At 36.5% G+C, this 20,202-nt stretch overlaps 3 protein-coding genes across 6 annotated transcripts; 1 reads left to right on the forward strand and 2 right to left on the reverse strand.

Moving 5' to 3' along the window:
* The first annotated feature begins 311 nt into the window (after nt 1-311).
* On the forward strand, nt 312-6,715 carry LOC140979289 (kinesin-like protein KIN-13A). Of its 4 annotated transcripts, none has more exons than XM_073444633.1 (15): nt 312-453; nt 583-627; nt 729-865; nt 983-1,223; nt 1,519-1,740; nt 1,840-2,031; nt 2,148-2,252; nt 2,390-2,467; nt 2,686-2,767; nt 3,363-3,525; nt 3,790-4,119; nt 4,927-5,145; nt 5,251-5,863; nt 5,956-6,021; nt 6,167-6,715. In XM_073444633.1, the coding sequence occupies exons 4-15, from the start codon at nt 1,014-1,016 to the stop codon at nt 6,347-6,349; spliced, it is 2,463 nt and encodes an 820-aa protein (XP_073300734.1). In that variant the 5' UTR covers nt 312-453; nt 583-627; nt 729-865; nt 983-1,013; the 3' UTR covers nt 6,350-6,715. The 4 variants fall into 4 exon arrangements, 3 of the variants coding, with proteins under 3 accessions (XP_073300734.1, XP_073300736.1, XP_073300735.1); XM_073444635.1 differs by having other exon boundaries at nt 729-796; XR_012175711.1 differs by lacking the exon at nt 312-453 and having other exon boundaries at nt 460-627; nt 6,167-6,422; nt 6,520-6,715.
* A 257-nt stretch (nt 6,716-6,972) lies between these two features.
* Nucleotides 6,973-10,159, reverse strand: LOC140979059 (ubiquitin-like-specific protease ESD4). The gene is made up of 6 exons (XM_073444412.1): nt 10,153-10,159; nt 9,793-9,959; nt 9,559-9,678; nt 8,819-8,922; nt 8,004-8,076; nt 6,973-7,399 (listed from the first exon to the last, which is right to left on the reverse strand). The coding sequence occupies exons 1-6, from the start codon at nt 10,157-10,159 to the stop codon at nt 7,337-7,339; spliced, it is 534 nt and encodes a 177-aa protein (XP_073300513.1). The 3' UTR covers nt 6,973-7,336.
* Nucleotides 10,160-15,929: 5,770 nt separating this feature from the next.
* LOC140978648 (uncharacterized) lies at nt 15,930-17,182 on the reverse strand. The gene is made up of 2 exons (XM_073443844.1): nt 16,663-17,182; nt 15,930-16,570 (listed from the first exon to the last, which is right to left on the reverse strand). The coding sequence occupies exons 1-2, from the start codon at nt 17,141-17,143 to the stop codon at nt 16,545-16,547; spliced, it is 507 nt and encodes a 168-aa protein (XP_073299945.1). The 5' UTR covers nt 17,144-17,182; the 3' UTR covers nt 15,930-16,544.
* Nucleotides 17,183-20,202: the final 3,020 nt, after the last annotated feature.

Raw genomic sequence — 20,202 nt, forward strand, 5'->3', positions numbered from 1 at the left:
TATATATTTACATATATAAATTTGGGTCCCTTATTGGGCCGGGCCCTGAGGCAACCTCTTGGTTGGCCTCATAAGAAGTCCGGCTCTGAGGGTAGATATTCATGATTATAGCGAGAACTAATAGTTTTGACATAAAAAATAATCTTTTTTCATTTTCATTGTTGAGTCCAATTAAAGACACGTCTCATAAAAATGAACAATATCATAAAAAGTTTTTTTCATATGAAATTGCGACATATGATACCAAAGCGGCCAGTGTTATAGAACAGTGGAGATTAAGTTTGTTTTAAAATAGAATACGATGGTTGAGAGTTTTCATGTGAAAAAATCTCTCAGTATCTAACAGGAAAGGAAAGGAAAGGAAGTTGATGCATATGATTTTCAAATTAGCCGTTTTATCCTTTTTCAAACAAATAAATGCCAAAATACAATTTCTTCTTACAAACTAAATCTGTACGTATAATATATACGTACTTTTCATCATCTCTATTCACTATTTCTTAAAGTAATCTCACAATATTTTTGTGAAGATCTCGCCAACCTAAATCTTTAATGATTGTTTCTATATTTTTGAATTTGCAGATCTGTACCGTTTCTTGATGAATTGGCGTTCATTCCCGTATATGGGTGTGGATATATATTTGTTTATTTATTTAATTTTGGCCCACTTTTGGTTATAGATAGATTTTTGTGTTGAAATTTGTTGTCTTTTGGGTTGATCTTATCAGGGTTTTCGTTTTTGATGATGCAATCGGCATTGTAGAAATATTACTGGAGAAGTGAGTGGTTTATTTAGGTATTGCACTGCGGTTGTGTGCGTGGATCGAGTTTGATGTTTTGATTTTCTTTCGAAATTCCCATCTAGGTATTAATTTATTTCGTCCCGTTTTGTATTTCTAGGCATTGTATAGCTATCCTTCATCATTATTGTTGTTGTTAATAAAACCATATATTGTTGAATCTTGGAATGTTTGTTTAATAGATCTTGAAAATTGGCTCCCCAAAAGAGATCGATGCGCCACGTCGGTGGCCAGTTGCAGCCGAGCGGTGCGGCGGCGGCCACTGCCCTGTATGAAAATACTGGACCTAGTATGTCGGGTGGAGATGCGGGCGACGCCGCTGTAATGGCGCGATGGCTCCAGTCCGCCGGATTGCAGCATCTGGCCTCCCCAGTTGCATCCAATGCGGTTGATCATCGCGTGCTGCCGAACCTTCTAATGCAGGTAATAATAGTATTTCCTTGTATCTATACGCACTTCTTATTTATGATTTGCACTCCTCTTTCTTCAGCGCTTTTCATTCAGTTGTTTTTGGGACAACATTTTGAGGTGCATTGATATTCTCTTTCAATTAGGAAAATGCATCGAGAAAATTTTAACTTTTATCAGAAGTGCCAACAACTAAGACTATCCAGTTTCTCCGAGCATTTCTGTTTCTGCGTGCATGCTTTCTTCTTCTTCTTTTTCTTCTTTTGTGCCGGTTCTGATTGATAAGAGGATTTTGTGGTTGTGTGCGAAGGGTTATGGACCGCAGTCCATGGAAGAGAAGCAGAGACTCTTCAAACTAATGAGGAATCTCAATTTTAATGGTGAATCTGTTTCTGATCCTTATGTTCCGAGTACCCATAGTTCAGGTACATTTGCTTTGTCAGACGGATATTATTCCCCTGAGTTTAGGGGGGATTTCGGAGCTGGGCTTTTGGATCTACATTCTATGGATGATACAGAGCTATTATCTGATGTAAGCATGCTTACTATTGACTTGAGTAAACAAAATTCTTCCTTGTAGCGACTAGGAAAGGTGCAGGCCATGATTTAAGTTCATTCAATTTGTTTTCAGCATGTTATCTCGGAGCCATTCGAACTATCACCTTTCATGCCAACTGTTACTACAACTTTTGAAACTGACTATGACGAAATAGTCAGCAGACAACAGAGAGTGAAGACAGATGTAGAAGCTGTTGCAGAATCATTGACAAATGATAAGGAGAACAATTCAAGGGAAAACAATGTGGCCAAGATTAAAGTTGTGGTATGTTGCATACTTATGGAAGTGTTTGATGCTGGATTACCTATCAATGCAGTCTATATTGCTATTTTGAGTGTGTTGAATTGAGAAATATATGCACATTTTTCCTCTGAATTCAGGTGCGTAAGAGGCCTTTAAACAAGAAGGAGATTGGCCGGAAAGAGGATGATGTTGTCACTGTATCTGATGATGTTTATTTAACAGTTCACGAACCAAAATTAAAGGTATGAAACAATTTTAATGTCATGAAACAGTATTTTACATTTGATAATGTGATGTAGAAATCGATATAGAACTGAGTAAATAATTTTCCATTAGTATTTCTGGTACTCAGGGCTAACATTTTAGAATCATAATGAAGGTGGACCTGACAGCTTATGTGGAGAAACATGAATTCTGTTTTGACGCAGTTCTGGATGAGCATGTAACGAATGATGAGGTAATACCTTGATCAAGAAATTATGCTGGAATGTACTTTCTTTAGTCTTTCTCTCTTTTCTTGGAGTTGGGCAGATTTGATTTGAGAGTTTATGCTGACAAAAATCCGTGCTTTTTTTCTCTGGGTGGGATGCACATGCATAAGTTTGGAAGTGAGTGGGGATGTTTGTATTTCTGTTTGGACATTCTCACTTTCGTTCTTTTGATTTGTCTGATTAGGTATATTGTAAAACTGTGGAGCCAATTATACCTACCATTTTTCAACGTACAAAAGCAACATGTTTTGCATATGGTCAGACAGGTGGGTTTCTCTTTCTCTTCTTGCTTGTCCTACATTTTATGACGTCTCTGACTGCTGATGTGCCTTGTATTATGTGGCCTGCACTCCATTATATAAATGTACTAGATTCTGTTTGCCAAAAGCCTTTATGAGGTTTGTTTTAAAACAAAAACGAAAAAAGCCTTTATGAGATTCCATTCTGAATGAATTTGCTATTCATGTTCATCAACACCATCTTACACTTAACTTGTATCTTGATCCAATTTCATTTTAAACTATCAAATCCATATGAAGAAAGGTGCACGAGGCTTGTACAAAATTGAGTCAAAGTACCTGTATCGATATTTTGTGATGGAATTTTTCATTCATATAAAAAAGTAAACCATGAAGTATCTTGCTGCTTCAACATCTTTCTCTGGGAAATCCTGAGGTTCTTTGGATGGAACTGCTTTGTTTCAACAGTGTATTAGTTGGTGTCATGTTGTTGCAGTTTATTGTGCTGTGGTGAACTGAAGTTCTCAAATTTTATTTTGTTTGTTTTATCTTCTTTTCAACTAATGGTTTAAGATCCTATGGATCTGTAGGATTACTGAATTCATGTCTTCTCTTTCTCCAGGAAGTGGTAAGACATACACCATGCAGCCGCTACCTCTTAGAGCTGCAGAAGACCTTGTTAGATACCTGCATCAGCCAGTTTATCGTAATCAAAGATTCAAGCTGTGGCTTAGCTATTTTGAGATATATGGTGGAAAACTTTTTGATCTTCTTAGTGATAGGAAGTTAGTATTCTAACTCGGTCTCCTTTATTTTGTATTGGAATTCTTACTCGTTGCGATGTTATGCAGACAATTGCTTTATTAAAGCAACTGAAAGTGTAAATGCAGAATTACCGTACTGTAATAAAATGAAAGCTTTGATTTTTTCTTCCTTAGATTCTGAATTTTAACCTCCAGACTTGTGAGCGGTGACCATTAAACTCTTCTCCTCTTTTTTGAAAAAACTTTTGTTATCTAGGCTAATGCTTCTAATTTTTTCTTATGTAGGAAACTCTGTATGAGAGAGGATGGAAGACAACAAGTTTGCATTGTTGGACTGCAGGAGTTTGAAGTCCTGGATGTACAGATTGTGAAAGAATACATTGAGAAGGGAAATGCAGCGAGAAGCACAGGTTCTACTGGTGCTAATGAAGAGTCTTCCAGATCTCATGCAATATTGCAACTGGCTGTGAAGAAGCACAATGATGTGAAGGAATCTAAGCGAAATATTGACGGAAATGATGCCAGGAATGTGAAGGCTGTTGGCAAAATTTCTTTCATTGATCTGGCTGGTAGTGAGAGAGGGGCCGACACTACAGATAATGACCGGCAAACTCGGTATTGTTCCGGCAGAAATTGATTTTTGTTGGCATTCCAACGTTTTTTTGAGCTAGAAAATTAAAGATTTTAATATCCATTCTTTGTTGGTTCTTCGACAAATAAACTTTTCAGTACACATGAAAACTTCAAATTTTTGTCTGGTATTTACTCTCTTTTTAATTGATTTCACTATCTGAATAAGAAAGACCTTTATGATCTTTGATTATTTATTGTGGAAAACCTGTTTAATTTTGTTTTGATTGATCTTAAAGTTTGTGAAGAATATTGGTTTGGATTTGGTTAGAGGGTGTAATATAACGTTTTTTTTCTTATTCCAGAAACAAGATTTTGGTTTTAGTTGGTGTTCAACTATTAAATTTGGTGTCTTTCTGGAACCTTTAGAATGGACAATGGCCATTTTGGATTTTCTGCTGGTCTTGGATTATTCTTACTCGGAATTGTTTTTTTTTTCCTCTTTAATTTTTTAGCGATCTCCACCTTAACGATGACTTTAGAGTTGATTGAATGATGTCTTTTACACCTCTAAATGGAAGCATCTCTAATCAAGTACTGAAGCTTCCAAACTGAGTTTTTTGTTTTTCTTTTGATTAAACTGGACATTTTGGTATATGATATACGGAATCTAGTAAAGATCACTAGTGAGTGTTTTTTGCAATGAAAATTTTGTGACCAATGAAAATTTTGTGACCAAGCCTTATTAAATCTTTAGAAAGGGCTCTATTAAGCACATGCTATTATCCTCAGAATTGTTTTATTCATGAACTACTAGGGATAATATTTGGGTATATTATTGTTTGTATCCAGGATTGAAGGAGCAGAAATTAACAAGAGTCTTCTGGCCCTTAAGGAGTGTATTCGTGCTCTTGATAATGATCAGATTCACATACCATTCCGTGGAAGCAAACTAACCGAGGTCCTTCGTGACTCCTTTGTCGGAAATTCAAGGACTGTTATGATCTCGTGCATTTCTCCAAATGCTGGTTCGTGCGAGCATACTCTCAATACTTTGAGATATGCTGATAGGTCTGTTTATTTTATTTCTTCGCTTGATTTCTCGTGTGCACGCTACTTGATTCCTGAAGAACAAATTTTAAACAGCTTAAACTGAAGCAAGCTATGATTTGACAGGGTCAAAAGTCTATCCAAAAGTGGGAATCCCAGGAAGGATCAGACTAGTTCATTGCCACTGCCACCTAGTGTCAAGGAATCTTCATCAGCACCAACTGTGTCACTTTCTGTTGAGACGGAGGATGTTTATGAGCAACGTCAAGAATTGAGAGCAGTGGGTACGAGTGGACGGGTTTTAGAGAAAGAAAGTTTACCTTACAATTTTTCTACTGATGATGAGAAAATACCCTCTATTTTTTCTTCCAAATTTACCTTAAATGGCCATGGGGAAAGTGCAGACACTGCTGGTGGTTCAAAAACTGAACGGCCTGATGTTAAATACACTTTTAAGGGTTCTACGAGTCAAAAAGCCCACTCAGTTTTCTACTCACAGAATGCTGGTGATATAGAAGATAAGGTACAGAAAGCGTCTCCGCCACGGCAAAAACCTTACAGGGATGAAAGGCTTGAAAGGCCAGGACATGGACAAAGAAAAGAGTGCGACAATGCTGATATGCCAACTAGAAGCTATAAGCAGTGGCAAAATATAAACAGTTCTAATGTAACCAGCACCATCGCCAAACAGAGTGAATATGAGCCACCTTCTCACGAGAGTATCAACGAGACACTCGAGGTTCAGTGTCTCTGCTCAGTTAATGTGATTTTTTGTATCGCAAGTCTTATTAGCACATGCATCGTGCATCTAATATTTTTTTGTGTGTATAGGAGGAAGAGGCCCTCATTTCAGCTCACAGAAAAGAGATTGAAGATACAATGGAGATTGTTCGTGAAGTAAGCAAACAATTGTTTAATCTTTCTCGAAAATGATTTTCATTGGAATGGCTGGAAAATACTCATTTAATGTCAAGTAAATAATTTCACTTGAGATTATCGAAGATGAATGGCGAGAATTAACTCGTTTTGGGATGATTTCCAGGAAATGAAACTATTGGCTGAAGTAGACCAACCAGGAAGCCATATTGACAATTATGTGACTCGATTGAATTTCGTGCTCTCGCGCAAAGCAGCTAGTCTTGTCAGCCTTCAAGCTCGCCTTGCAAGGTTCCAGCATCGATTGAAAGAGCAGGAAGTACTAAGTAGAAAGAGAGTGCTGCGGTAAGGCAAATATTTTCACGAGACAATACCAACCTCAAGGCACCTGGTCTTCGATCCTCGGCTTTTTTTTTAGCAAAGTACAGCTCACTTCTTACTGTCAAATATGTAAACAAAATGACCTGGTGAAGCTAGTTCATTTATTGAGCAAAATGCAAATGAGAATTCATGATGAAGAATTGTTGTGTATCAAGGAGTAACTGATCTTTTCGCGGATTCATTTCATGTGCAATATGAATTACAGTACTGCTACAAGGAAACAGAAGGCTTGTTCTCGTACGCTTTGATACTTGGTTTGGGGTTTGTTTTGGCTCAAGCCATATTCATGTATTCAAGATTTGTAATGAAAATTGCCATTGACGCTTTGTACTTCTATTTAGTGTGGATATGAAATCTTTTTATTGCATTCTCTTTTTACTAATCTAAAGATACTTCGATTGTGCCAAGGGCAGATAATTTTTTAATCTAAGGCATTTGGCAATGATAGTGAAAAAAAGACAATTAAAATCTTATATAAATTTTCTAAATCATAAATTTTGCTGTGTATGTGAGTTTTTATATGATTGCTCTAAGACAACGTAACGTTAAGTATTATAATCGAGAAAAAACTTCCCCCAACTCCTCCCCAAACAAAGTACTACACAGAACACAAAGTGCATGCAATTACAAACGAGAATCCAAAATCATTCTTCACAGGTAACATGCCCACCAACACAAGCCGAAGGCACTTGTGGGAAATTGATCACAAACACGTAGTTGAAATAAAATGCATTTACACAAATCCACATCCCCCGTTTTTTTTATTTAAGTTTCAACAGACATAATCTTGCCATGATCAGATTATGGATTGGCTGTTACATGATATGTACGTCAATGTGCTTCTATAGAACTGTTTTTTCTATAAGACAATAATAAAAAAAATAATAATCATCTGCAGCCGCAGATACATTATCAATTTAGTTAGACTGGAACAATCGGTTCAGTTCTTTACTCATCATTCAGCTCTCAGCTTCAAAATTTCCTTTGCTATCCTTTGCCTAAAATATGGCATGTGTTGCTGCAGAACACAGAAAATTCAGTCAGAATTTACACATCACAAGCTCTGAATTTTTTTCCTTTTGAAGTCATAAAATACAGAACGAACCAAGTTTCGTTCCAAATACCAATCAATATTATCTAACAATCAGATCAGGCAAAGATCATGCGTAGCATAAGAAAAGGTCTTCCATTAAAAAAGGTAAATCTTCATAGGGTATTTAAAATCTTCGTATACACATATAACTGAACCAACAAACAATGAGTACCAATAAGTTGTTCACACCAATAAGTTGTTCACACTAATGGAGTAATGGTTATTTACCAATAAGTTGCATACACTAGTGGAGTAACAGTTGAGAGCCAATATGTTGCTCCCACTAATGGAGTAACATTTGAATTACTACCAAAGCAACAGGAAATTATGAATACACACATAACATAATTCCATGATGTTTGCGACTTATTTGAAATTAACGTTAAATTTAAAGCTTGCTTTGGAAAGTTCAGAAATTATTTGTCATGCTAAACACAGTTTAGATCCAACACGGACGAGTTTCAGTGTGTAGCAAGGATAGAGGGGAAGATGAGCAAACATATACATAAGCACTCACCACAAGGCTTACCTGGCTGAAACATAGTCCTACATCCCTGCAATAGAAATTGGCATATTTCAACATGAACACTCCACAGTCGAACCTGTTTCAAACAGCAGGAACACAGAGAAAGTCAGTTTATTTTTCACATGATTGTACTGAAGCTAAAGGGAAATAACCTTTCATCTTTACTGCAAGAGATAAAAGATGCTATTACAACCACAAGTGGATCATATCTTAACAACAAAGTGGATCTTGATCAAGATCAGCGGAGAAAATAAACCAAAGAACATAAAACCTAGAATGAGTACCATTCAGTTTATTTTTTTTTTCAATTTTTTTTTCTGTACCATTCAGTTTGGTTATAAACCTAGATTGAAGCGTGATTGCTAAAAAACTAATTAAGACGTACACAAGAAAGATAATTGTTTTTTGTCTTCATTTAATAATATCGTGTATGATTAATTTCTGTCAGAATTCAAAGGTTAATTAAAATCATAAAGCAATGAAAAGGTACTGCTAATCTACTACAAATTATCTTGTCCTAGCACAAGTGAAGAGAAAGGGGGAAGCGTTATATTTTAACGCCATTGTAACGTCATTGTATGGAGGGAAGATGATTCTCTAGAAAGAATTGGTGGAGGGCACACGAAAGGAAATTAAACAGAAAACATGATGGGATATCATTAACACACAAGGACATGTTATGGAACTAGCCACCAAAAGAATCGTCAATGCAGAAAGACAGTATGTTCAATTCGTGATATGCTACAAAATTATTTTTATGATATTGAGATATCTTACGCTCTCACTAGACGAACAGGTACCAGAAAAGTTCAACTTACACATTTTCCTGCTTTGGAAGATCCTTGACAAATTCTCGCTCCCACGAACTCACATTTAAGTCCTTCCCACTCTTCTCCTTTACCTCATCAACATAGTACCTGGCCTGCATTTATATGAAGTCATTCAACAGCAGAGAACTACAAACAAATTACATCTCCAAAAAAGTTCAAGTTGATATAACAGGTATTTAAGTACCTAATACATGAACACAGAACAAAGGGAGCACACATGCATAGAAAAAAAAAAGAAGAAGAAGAATAAGTGCGTTTAAACCCCATCAAAACGAAACAAATCTTCCACAATCTGATAATATGAAAAAGTTTCACAATCGAAATGTTACTCCAAGATTGCAACAGTTCACCAATTAGTCAAGCAATTAATACAAGGATATAAAATAACTAAAAGCCAGTAAGACAGAATTTTGACGCTAAAAGAGAAATATAAATCATTCTCCTTAGTCCCATTCTGACATTGAAAATATAGGCTATGCTATTAAGTGTTAACTTGTTCGGTTTTTGCGTTTAGAACCATCTAATTAACATATGCTCAAACACCTCCACCCACTGCATGCACGAAGAAACAGAGAAATTTTCATGTGCCCTGCAGCCTGCCCATATTTAAATTCAAAGAAGAACATAAGAGAGAACCAAATAAAAACAAATGGTACTAAATTAAAAGATAGCTTGAGAAAAAATAACAATAATAAATCTAAAGATGCAATAGAAGATAGCAATCATACCAGTACATTCAACACTTGAGAGTCAACTCTTTTGAGTGAATCTAGATACTGAAACGTTTCATCCTTTTTATTTATAACTGCTAAACACCAACGGATTTCTTGGTGGATAGGCACAAAAATCTAAGCAAAACGAGAACCGCCTTAGATAAATTGAGCAAACATAAGTTAGAGAAAATGGACTTGATTTGATAGAGAACGATAAAATTTTTAATGATACATATGCCAAAAAATTACTTTATCACATTCCAAAGGGCTATATCCTAGCTTTTTGTGCACAGTCCATCTTCGAACAGGTGGAAAATTGTAACCACCTCTGTCACTAATAAGCCGAAAAGAAGTTAGAAGCGTAAATAATACTGTTCTTGATGGATAAATGAAGCCACTGCAGAGGCTATGAAACTCTAATATTTAGCCATTGCAGAGGTTATGAAAGTCTAATATTTAGCCATTTTCCATTTGGTGTTCTTGGATAAAGAAATCAGTCACAGTCAGGTTTAAAGAAACTAAACTAGGGTAATAAGATATACATGAATTGATAGTTTGCCAGACTAAAAACGACTTTTGTAGGGAACAAGTGGTATCAGGAAAGATCACTTTCCATTTTGCATAAGATACTGAGATTCCCAACACGGACACTATGCTTAAAATATAATGTAAAGTCCCGAAAATTCGAATATCCACGCGAACCACATGCATGTAATTATTAAATTCTTTGTATTTTAATTGTTTTAATTGCATTAATTAATTATGATGTGCATATGTACATGTTTAAAATATACTTTTCTATATGGTTACATTAAAATGTATTTTTAAAGGTTATTCGAGTTGCGATCGAGGAACGGAGACTGATGACTGAAAAATATAAAATGTTTTTATTAAATAATTGTTTTTAATTATTTAAAAGATGGGTGATGCTTTTTATTATTTTTGAAAATATGAGGTTTTGATGTGATTTTATACGCCGTGACGTAATTTTTATCGGTGTTGGTTTTTCAATAAAAATTCGAACGTCTTGGCAACCCGGCTAATAAATTCACAAACTTTTCTAAACAAAATTATTTTTAATATTTTAATTAAACACTAATGAGCTTAATTAACTTCCTAATGGGGCTAAACTTTTGTTAGTGTTTCTAATTATTATTTAAAGCTAAATCTCACCCCATAACCTCACAATTACACGTCCCACACCCCTTCACAAATTCAGAACTCTTTCACCCCATCAAACACACGGCACACACATCATAATTGGAGGAAAAGCATCAAATTCTTCAAGGGTTTTGAAGGGAAAAGCTTTGATTATTCATGAGGTTTTCAAGCCATCGTCTTCGTGCCATCGTTCGTCAATTCGTCAACGTTATTTCATGCGTTATTAAAGCAAAGGCACACCATATTCTTCCTTTACTCATCATCACACCATATTATGTAATTATTTATGAATTTGCATGAAAACAAGTTGTAACTTTGAAGATTTTCGGATATGCATATTGTGTGATTTTAAAACATGTATTTTGATCCAAAAACATGAATTTCATCTACCTAAGGGGCTGCCATGATTAGGATGTGTTAGGGTCATGTTTTACACAAGTTTAAGGGATCCTAAAACACCCCAAAAGGCTGCACAAGAAATAGAAACAAGCTTGAACCAAATTGTTTACTGTTGTGGCTGTGTATTCGGTTAAGGGGAAAGGTGTTGCATGGCTTGGCTTGGGCTAGACCAGGGCTGGGCTAGGGTCAGGTATGAGTCAAGGAAAGAGTCCTAGCAATGCTAGGACTCGAGACCAGGGGCTGGGGAGGAGTCCTAGCAAGCTAGGACTCCACCCGAGAGCCAAGGGATTTCACGCGCAGGTTGTAGCAGATTGTGCAGGGCTTGTTGGCTCGGCCAGGGGCTTTGGGCTGGGCTAGGTGTTGGATCTCGGTTTTCTACGTGCCCAAACGCAACGGAAGTTTTAAAATTTTTATTTTATTTTGAAAACAAAATAACTTTTGGACACTCGTATGGTTTTCACGAATTAAACATACATAGGATGTTCAGAAAATTATACCTTTGTGAATTAAATCACTGGACTCCAACTAATCAGGTATAAACGGATTAGCTCTTGTTGATTCCCTTCGAACTTTCTTCAAGAAATCCTCCTATAAAGTCCACGACTAGATAGTGTGTTCCTCTTCCAATTTGCACTAGAAAATATGGAAGATATTTTGCGTAGGAGAAAAAATAATTGAGAGACGGCACAATAATTCTTTTCTCAAAAGCAATTGGCCGAATTTTTCTCTTATTGGAGGTGGGAGTCTCGAAGGTTATATTGTGATAGGTGGTGGTCTAGGGTTTTTTTTTAATGTATTATTTATAATTAACTTAAACCCTAACTACATAATTAACATTAATGGGCTTGATTTAATTAATTTGGCTAGTCCAACTAGTTTAATTAATTTAATCAAAGTCCATTAAAACTTTAATTATTTAATATGTTGGACTTGTACCCCTACAAGCCCATTAAACACATTATCCACCATATTTAATTTATTAATTAATCAACTCAACTTTTGAGCTTAATAAATTAAATACATTATAAATTCAACATTTGAATTTATTATTTAAATTATAAATTCAACTCCTTGAATTTTTATCACCTCCAAAATTTAATATTTAATAAACCCAACATTTGAGTTTAATAAATTAAATTCTCAAATTTTATAAATTCAACTACTTGAATTTATTCTCTCAAAATTTAATTATCATAAATTCAACTCCTTGAATTTACTATATAACATAAATTCAACTTCTTGAATTTATTCTCTCAACGGGAACAAACGATCCAGTACTTGTGTGACCCTCAATGGTTCAGGGATACAGCTAGCCGTGGGTTCACAACTCCTTGTGATTCAGAATAACAATTATTCTTATTCGGGCGTACCCTAGTTAGCCCCATTCTTTTCATCAACACCTTGATCAAGAATGTCAGAACTCATTTCTGATTGCACCCATCGGATCATGGTAAGAGCGTCTAGTAGCATCGCCCCATGATCCCCTAGGTATCACTGATAGTGCCTGCAAGAACCAGTCGATTATGATTAAGGTACAGTACGGTCCCTTCATCTCATATATCCCGATCGAATCTGCAACCATTGGTTCATCGAGGGTTGCATATTAATTCGATAACTATGTGATAACTATAATAGTGGCATCCTGTGTACTATTGGAGAACTCCTTCTACAACGTACATCTCATACTCTGGCCAGAGATTCCATGCACTATTATTACATTAGATCACATAGGATATCCACACCCGTAGGTGAGCGGTGAATTCCCGACTACAATGCACTGGCTCCTATATGTGTCGCAACTATACCCAACCTCGCCACCTGATGACTCTCCTGGAGTCGGTAAACGAGTCAAAGCACAGCCCTAGCATATAGAGCCTCAGTGTTGACCCGGGTCATAAGGACTAATGGTGTACAATCATAACCACGGACTTATCCTCTCGATAAATGATAACCACTTGAAAAGTCCGAGGGAGGGTTGTTCGGTATAATCATCATATGACTACCCATCTATATGTTTGGACATCTCTATGCCCTTACCAAGAAACGCAGTACACAACATCACAGATGCTAGTCTCGAGCTCAAGCGACCTTTATCCATGTTTTAGGCGGCTGAATCGACTAGGAACGAATTTAGATCATACAATGTTTACAAATGAGTTTCAACATCAAATTACGATTCATTTGTATTAAAGTATAATCAAGGTCTTTATCTATGTTTGAGATCATGGGTATACAGATAAAGACATAACAAACCATGAAATAATGAATTATATTAAAATAAAGATTGTTCTTTACAACTGAGTCAATAAAATCCCTAGTCAACAGTTGACTTGCAGGGCATCTACTCTACAATCTCCCACTTGCCCTAGAGCCAACTACCCATAAACTTTAATCCCATTGCTTCGCGATGCTTCTCAAACAATGGTCCTGGCAAGGGCTTCGTAAGTGGATCGGCAACGTTATCTGCAGAGGGGACTCTTTGGACTGATATGTCTCCCCTTCCCACAATCTCCCGGATGATGTGGAATTTCCTCAGTACATGTTTGGATCGCTGATGAGACCTTGGTTCCTTTGCTTGCGCAACGGCACCAGTGTTGTCGCAGTACACCGGGACTGGATCAACTCCGTTAGGAATAACGCCCAACTCTTGGACAAAATTCCTCATCCAAACTGCCTCTTTAGCTGCAGCAGATGCAGCAATGTACTCAGCTTCAGTGGTGGAATCCGCAACGGTGTCTTGCTTGGAACTTTTCCAAGAGACAGCCGCACCATTAAGCATGAATACAAAACCAGAGGTCGATTTCGAATCATCTACATCACATTGGAAGCTAGAATCAGTGTAGCCTTCCAATTTTAATTCTCCACCCCCATAGACCATGAACAAGTTCTTAGTTCTTCTCAAGTACTTAAGAATATCTTTCACGGCCTTCCAATGCATTGGACCAGGGTTCGCCTGATATCTGCTTGTAACACTCAAAGCGTAAGCAACATCAGGACGTGTCGATATCATACCATACATGATACTACCAATAGCTGACGCATATGGAACACGTGTCATCATCTCTATCTCTTCTTCAGTTTTGGGACACATTGCTTTAGATAGAGTAACACCATGACACATTGGTAAGTATCCTCTCTTGGACTCTTCCATAGAGAATCGCTTAAGAATGGTATCGATATAAGTGGCTTGGGTGAGTCCCAGCATCCTCTTCGATCTATCTCTATAGATCTGTATTCCCAATACATAAGATGCTTCACCCATGTCCTTCATGGAGAATTTACTGGCCAACCATACTTTAGTTGATTGCAGTAATCCTACATCATTCCCAATGAGCAGGATATCATCAACATAAAGTATTAGGAATGTCACTGCACTCCCACTAGCTTTCTTGTACACACATGGTTCCTCGGGATTCTTAGCAAAACCAAACTCTTTGATAGTGCTATCAAATCTGAGGTTCCAACTCCTTGACGCCTGCTTGAGACCATAAATTGATCTTTGAAGTTTGCATACCTTATGTTCACTTCCTACTGATGTGTATCCCTCAGGTTGAGACATATAAATTTCTTCTTTGATGTCTCCATTGAGAAATGCAGTCTTTACATCCATTTGCCATATCTCATAGTCATACCATGCTGCTATGGCTAGTAGTATTCTAATGGACTTAAACATAGCAACTGGTGAAAAAGTTTCCTCATAGTCAATTCCTTGCCTTTGAGTATAACCTTTTGCAACCAGTCTTGCTTTGAAGGTCACTACCTTCCCATCCGCCCCAAGCTTTCTTTTGTAGATCCATTTGCATCCTATGGGAACGATTCCCTCAGGTGGATCCACTAATGTCCAGACTTGGTTTGAATACATTGAGTCCATTTCTGACTGCATGGCTTCTAGCCATTTGGATGAATCAGTATCAGATATTGCTTCCTTAAAGTTCATTGGATCACATCCAACACAAGGCTCATCATGGCCTTGTTCATGAAGAAGTGTATATCTTGCAGGTAGTCTAATAACCCTATCAGAACTTCTAGGAGCTTGTACTTCAACTACTGGTTGTTGGGGATTAGGTTCAACTACTATAGTTGAGGGAGTATCTTGAATTTCTTCAAGTTCTATCATCTTACCTTTTCTATCTAATAGAAACTCCCTTTCCAAAAAGGTGGCATTTCTTGAAACAAACACTTTTGCTTCATTGGGATGATAGAAATAATATCCAACAGAATTCTTTGTATATCCTACAAAGTAGCACAAAGTGGATCTACTATCCAAGTTGTCTCCCACTGTCTGCTTCACGTAAGCAGGACATCCCCATATTCTCAAGTAAGAATATTTGGCAGGTTTTCCCATCCATATCTCATATGGTGTTTTATTAACTGCTTTAGTATGGACATTATTCAACAACATTACCGCAGTTTCAAGCGCAAAGCCCCAAAACGATACAGGCAATTCAGTGAATCCCATCATAGATCGAATCATGTCCATCAAAGTTCGATTTCGACGTTCAGAAACACCATTCAATTGTTGTGTCGCTGGTGGAGTCCACTGTGAGAGAATCTCATTCTCTTTTAGATAACATTAAAATTCCGCACTTAAGTATTCTCTACCTCGATCAGATCGAAGTGCCTTAATTCTTCTTTCTAGCTGATTTTCTAATTCAGATCTGAATTCTTTGAACTTTTCAAATGCTTCAGATTTGTGTTTCATCAAATCAGATCGAAGTGCCTTAATTCTTCTTTCTAGCTGATTTTCTAATTCAGATCTGAATTCTTTGAACTTTTCAAATGCTTCAGATTTGTGTTTCATCAAATAAACATACCCATAACTCGAATGGTCATCAGTAAAGGTAATGAAGTAGGAATGCCCAAATTTTGTGCTAACACTTAGTGGGCCACAAACGTCTGTATGGATCAAATCCAGTAGACCATGTGCACGTTCCACGTTTCCATTGAATGGAGTCTTAGTCATTTTTCCTTTTAGACAGGACTCACAAGTAGGTAGAGAATTTATGTCTGACAGGTCAAACATGCCTTCTCCCACTAGCTTGTGCATCCTTCTTTGGGAAATATGACCTAGTCTAGCGTGCCATATTTGTGCGGGATTTGGATATTCTGTTTTTCTTTTGTTTGTTGTTGTTTTCGTATGCGCTTGGACATTGTTTAATGGAATATCCTTTAATTTTAAGTTATAGAGATCGTTTGTCAATTCTCCAGTTCCTATCAAACATTCATTCTTGTATAAATTGCAAACACCTTTAGCAAAAACACAAGAATAACCATCCCTATCAAGCATAGAAATAGAAATAATGTTTTTAACCAATTCAGGAACAAATAAAACGTCTCGCAAAAATAACTTAAAATTATTGTCCAAAATCAAAGTAACGTCTCCAATAGCAGTGGCGGCAACTCTTGCTCCATTTCCTAGTCTTAGAAAGGTCTCACCATCTCTAAGCCTCTTGCTTCTTCCCATCACCTGCAAATCATTGCATAGATGAGAACCACATCCGGTATCCAATACCCAAGAAGAGGAATTAATAGAAACATTAACTTCAATATAAAACATACCATGGCCAGAACGCTTCTGGGCAAGATACTCCGCGCAATTACGCCTCCAATGTCCAGGCTTGTTGCAGTGGAAACAGATTTGTTCTGACTTGTCAGGCTTTGTGGGCCTCGGATTTGGTTTCTTGTATGGCTTCTTGTTGGGCTTGTTCTTCTTTGGAGGGGCAGAACGTTTCTTGCCTTTATTTGGGGCTCCTTTTTTCGTACCATACGAAGAACCCACCAGAAGAACATGCTTTTCCTTTTTAATTGTGGCCTCATAATTAGTGAGCATATTGACCAACTCTTCAAGGGTGGCCTCAAGCTTATTCATATTAAAATTAACCACAAATCCATCGAACGAGGCAGGTAAAGACAGCAATAGAATATCAGTCGAGAGCTCACTAGGCATAACCAAGTCGAGTCCCACCAACTTCTCGATGAGCCCAATCATCCTAACACCATGCTCATGGACCGAAGCCCCCTCTCGCAAGCGTGTAGTCATGAGTTCTTTAACAGTAGCATGTCTCTCTGAACGAGTTTGTACAGCATACAATTCTTTCAGATGAAGGTGAATGTCAGCAGCATTCACCACCTCCTCGAACCTCCTCTGAAGTTCATTCGACATAGAAGCCAACATGTAGCTCTTAGCTTGGAGATCATGATCCCAATGTTTCTCAGGCTTAGCTAATTCAGTCCTACTGATATCAGGAGCCGCCTCCTTAGGTGGCTTCTTATCAATCACATACGCAATCCTTTCGGAGTTCAGAACAATCTTTAAGTTTCGAAACCAGTCATGATAGTTAGGGCCAGTCAATTTGTTTTGATCGAGAATGATTGAAAGCGGGTTACGAGTAGTCATCGTAAATATACTGAAAATGAAAAACAGATATTGGTTACTGATAATTTTAAAATAATTCTAAGATATAAAATATGGATTTTCATTTTATAAATTTCCCTCCCACTATTTTGACATTTCCACCACCCTCTATTGAAAAAGGGAAATCGTATTTCCTTAGTAGGCACGTAGAGTCCAATTAGCCAATTATAATCCCGAATAATATCAGCCAATTATAATTTCTAAAAGGTAGAATCCAATTGCATCCCTATGCAACCTCTGCGTGTTTTGCCTCACGTTTAATAAGGACCCAATAATATGACGCCGTTTATTTTCACATGTCAAACCAACCCATCAATATTGAATTATAGTAGACGGTCGCCATGAGTTCCCCCAATAATATGAGCCGAAGTCATGGGAGTTCCACTCAATTCACATCATATGTCCAGTGGAAGTCACAGCTTTCCGGCGTACAGGTCTCCCCAATAATATGAGCCAGACACTGTCCGCGGGTAGCGATCAACATGCAACCACGGTTGATGGAAGGCAAGGAAAAATTAAACTCTTTTAATTTTTACTTTTTCGGTTTGATATAAATTTTGAATCTTATTCAAAATGAGGGATTTTAATTTTAAAATTGTCTCATCATTTTAATTTAAAAATCGCGTGCCACGAGTTTGTATGTTTGCCGGATTCATGCAACTATATTATTTAATAATATACATACATGCATACTACTATATATCACATATATCATAATATGACATTCAACAATAAATAAGGATGATCGATCGCCAACACTATTAGATCCATGTGAGCCATACATGGATCCAGGTCCAAAACCTAGGTGAATGCAGGGATGCAAATGCAACTATTACAAAAGCTTCCAATATTTTACATGTCTTCATCTTGATCATCGGGCCCACCATCTTCCAGTCTTGATCTCCCACTATTTCTAATAATTACATTTGAATAGCCATGGCACATAAGGGATACATCTCATGGGGGTGGGAACGGGCCATAAACCAGGCCCACTTTAATAATATCAAATATTAACAAAATGAATAAAAACAGTAAAATATCCTAACATACACCTAACACATTGGTCAAGGCTCTCGATCATCCTTCATGCATTTAATATCAAATATTAACATCAATTAATTAAACAAATTTAATTAACTGATAAATCATATCTAATAATTTTATCACTAACCACCACAATTATTAAAGAATTTAATAAATTAAATAAACACCTTTATTTAATTTCCAATTAAATCAATAATAATTGATTTCTTGTAAAAACTCATTTTTACCATAAATAATTAAAATCATATTCTAATTATTTATTTTTCAAGAAAATTATTAATTTTAAAAATTAATTTTCAAAATAAAAATTGAATCAATTTTCAAAAATATCAATTTTGCCCAAAAATTTGAAAAATCAGAAAATTGCACCCTTGGCCCAAACAGTTCAAGCCCATCATCCAACGCGCTTCCCGAGACGATCCCGGGCAGCCGCCCTCGCTGCCCGCCCGCTGCCCGAACGTTTCGGGCAGTGGCGGCACCCCTGTGCGCGCAGGTGCGCTACGCCGCGCGCGCACGGACTGCCTGGAACAGTTCCGGGCAGATTCAAAAAAATTTTTTTTTGTTTTCTGAAAAAAATAATTTTGATGGTGCATCTATTTTCTGATAATTTTCTTGTATGGTTAGAAACAAATTATTCAATATAAAACCATACGTTTTAGAAAAACCTTGGCTCTGATACCACTGTTGGATCTCGGTTTTCTACGTGCCCAAACGCAGCGGAAGTTTTAAAATTTTTATTTTATTTTGAAAACAAAATAACTTTTGGACACTCGTATGGTTTTCACGAATTAAACATACATAGGATGTTCAGAAAATTATACCTTTGTGAATTAAATCACTGGACTCCAACTAATCCGGTATAAACGGATTAGCTCTTGTTGATTCCCTTCGAACTTTCTTCAAGAAATCCTCCTATCAAGTCCACGACTAGATAGTGTGTTCCTCTTCCAATTTGCACTAGAAAATATGGAAGATATTTTGCGTAGGAGAGAAAATAATTGAGAGACGGCACAATAATTCTTTTCTCAAAAGCAAGTGGCCGAATTTTTCTCTTATTGTAGGTGGGAGTCTCGAAGGTTATATTGTGGTAGGTGGTGGTCTAGGGTTTTTTTTTTAATGTATTATTTATAATTAACTTAAACCCTAACTACATAATTAACATTAATGGGCTTGATTTAATTAATTTAGCTAGTCCAACTGGTTTAATTAATTTAATCAAAGTCCATTAAAACTTTAATTATTTAATATGTTGGACTTGTACCCCTACAAGCCCATTAAATACATTATCCACTATATTTAATTTATTAATTAATCAACTCAACTTTTGAGCTTAATAAATTAAATACATTATAAATTCAACATTTGAATTTATTATTTAAATTATAAATTCAACTCCTTGAATTTTTATCACCTCCAAAATTTAATATTTAATAAACCTAACATTTGAGTTTAATAAATTAAATTCTCAAATTTTATAAATTCAACTACTTGAACTTATTCTCTGAAAATTTAATTATCGTAAATTCAACTCTTTGAATTTACTATATAACATAAATTCAACTTCTTGAATTTATTCTCTCAACGGGAACAAACAATCCAGTGCTTGTGTGACCCTCAATGGTTCAGGGATACAGCTAGCT

The sequence above is a fragment of the Primulina huaijiensis genome, chromosome 6 (genome assembly GCF_012295235.1).
Source record: "Primulina huaijiensis isolate GDHJ02 chromosome 6, ASM1229523v2, whole genome shotgun sequence".
Lineage (NCBI taxonomy): Eukaryota > Viridiplantae > Streptophyta > Magnoliopsida > Lamiales > Gesneriaceae > Primulina > Primulina huaijiensis.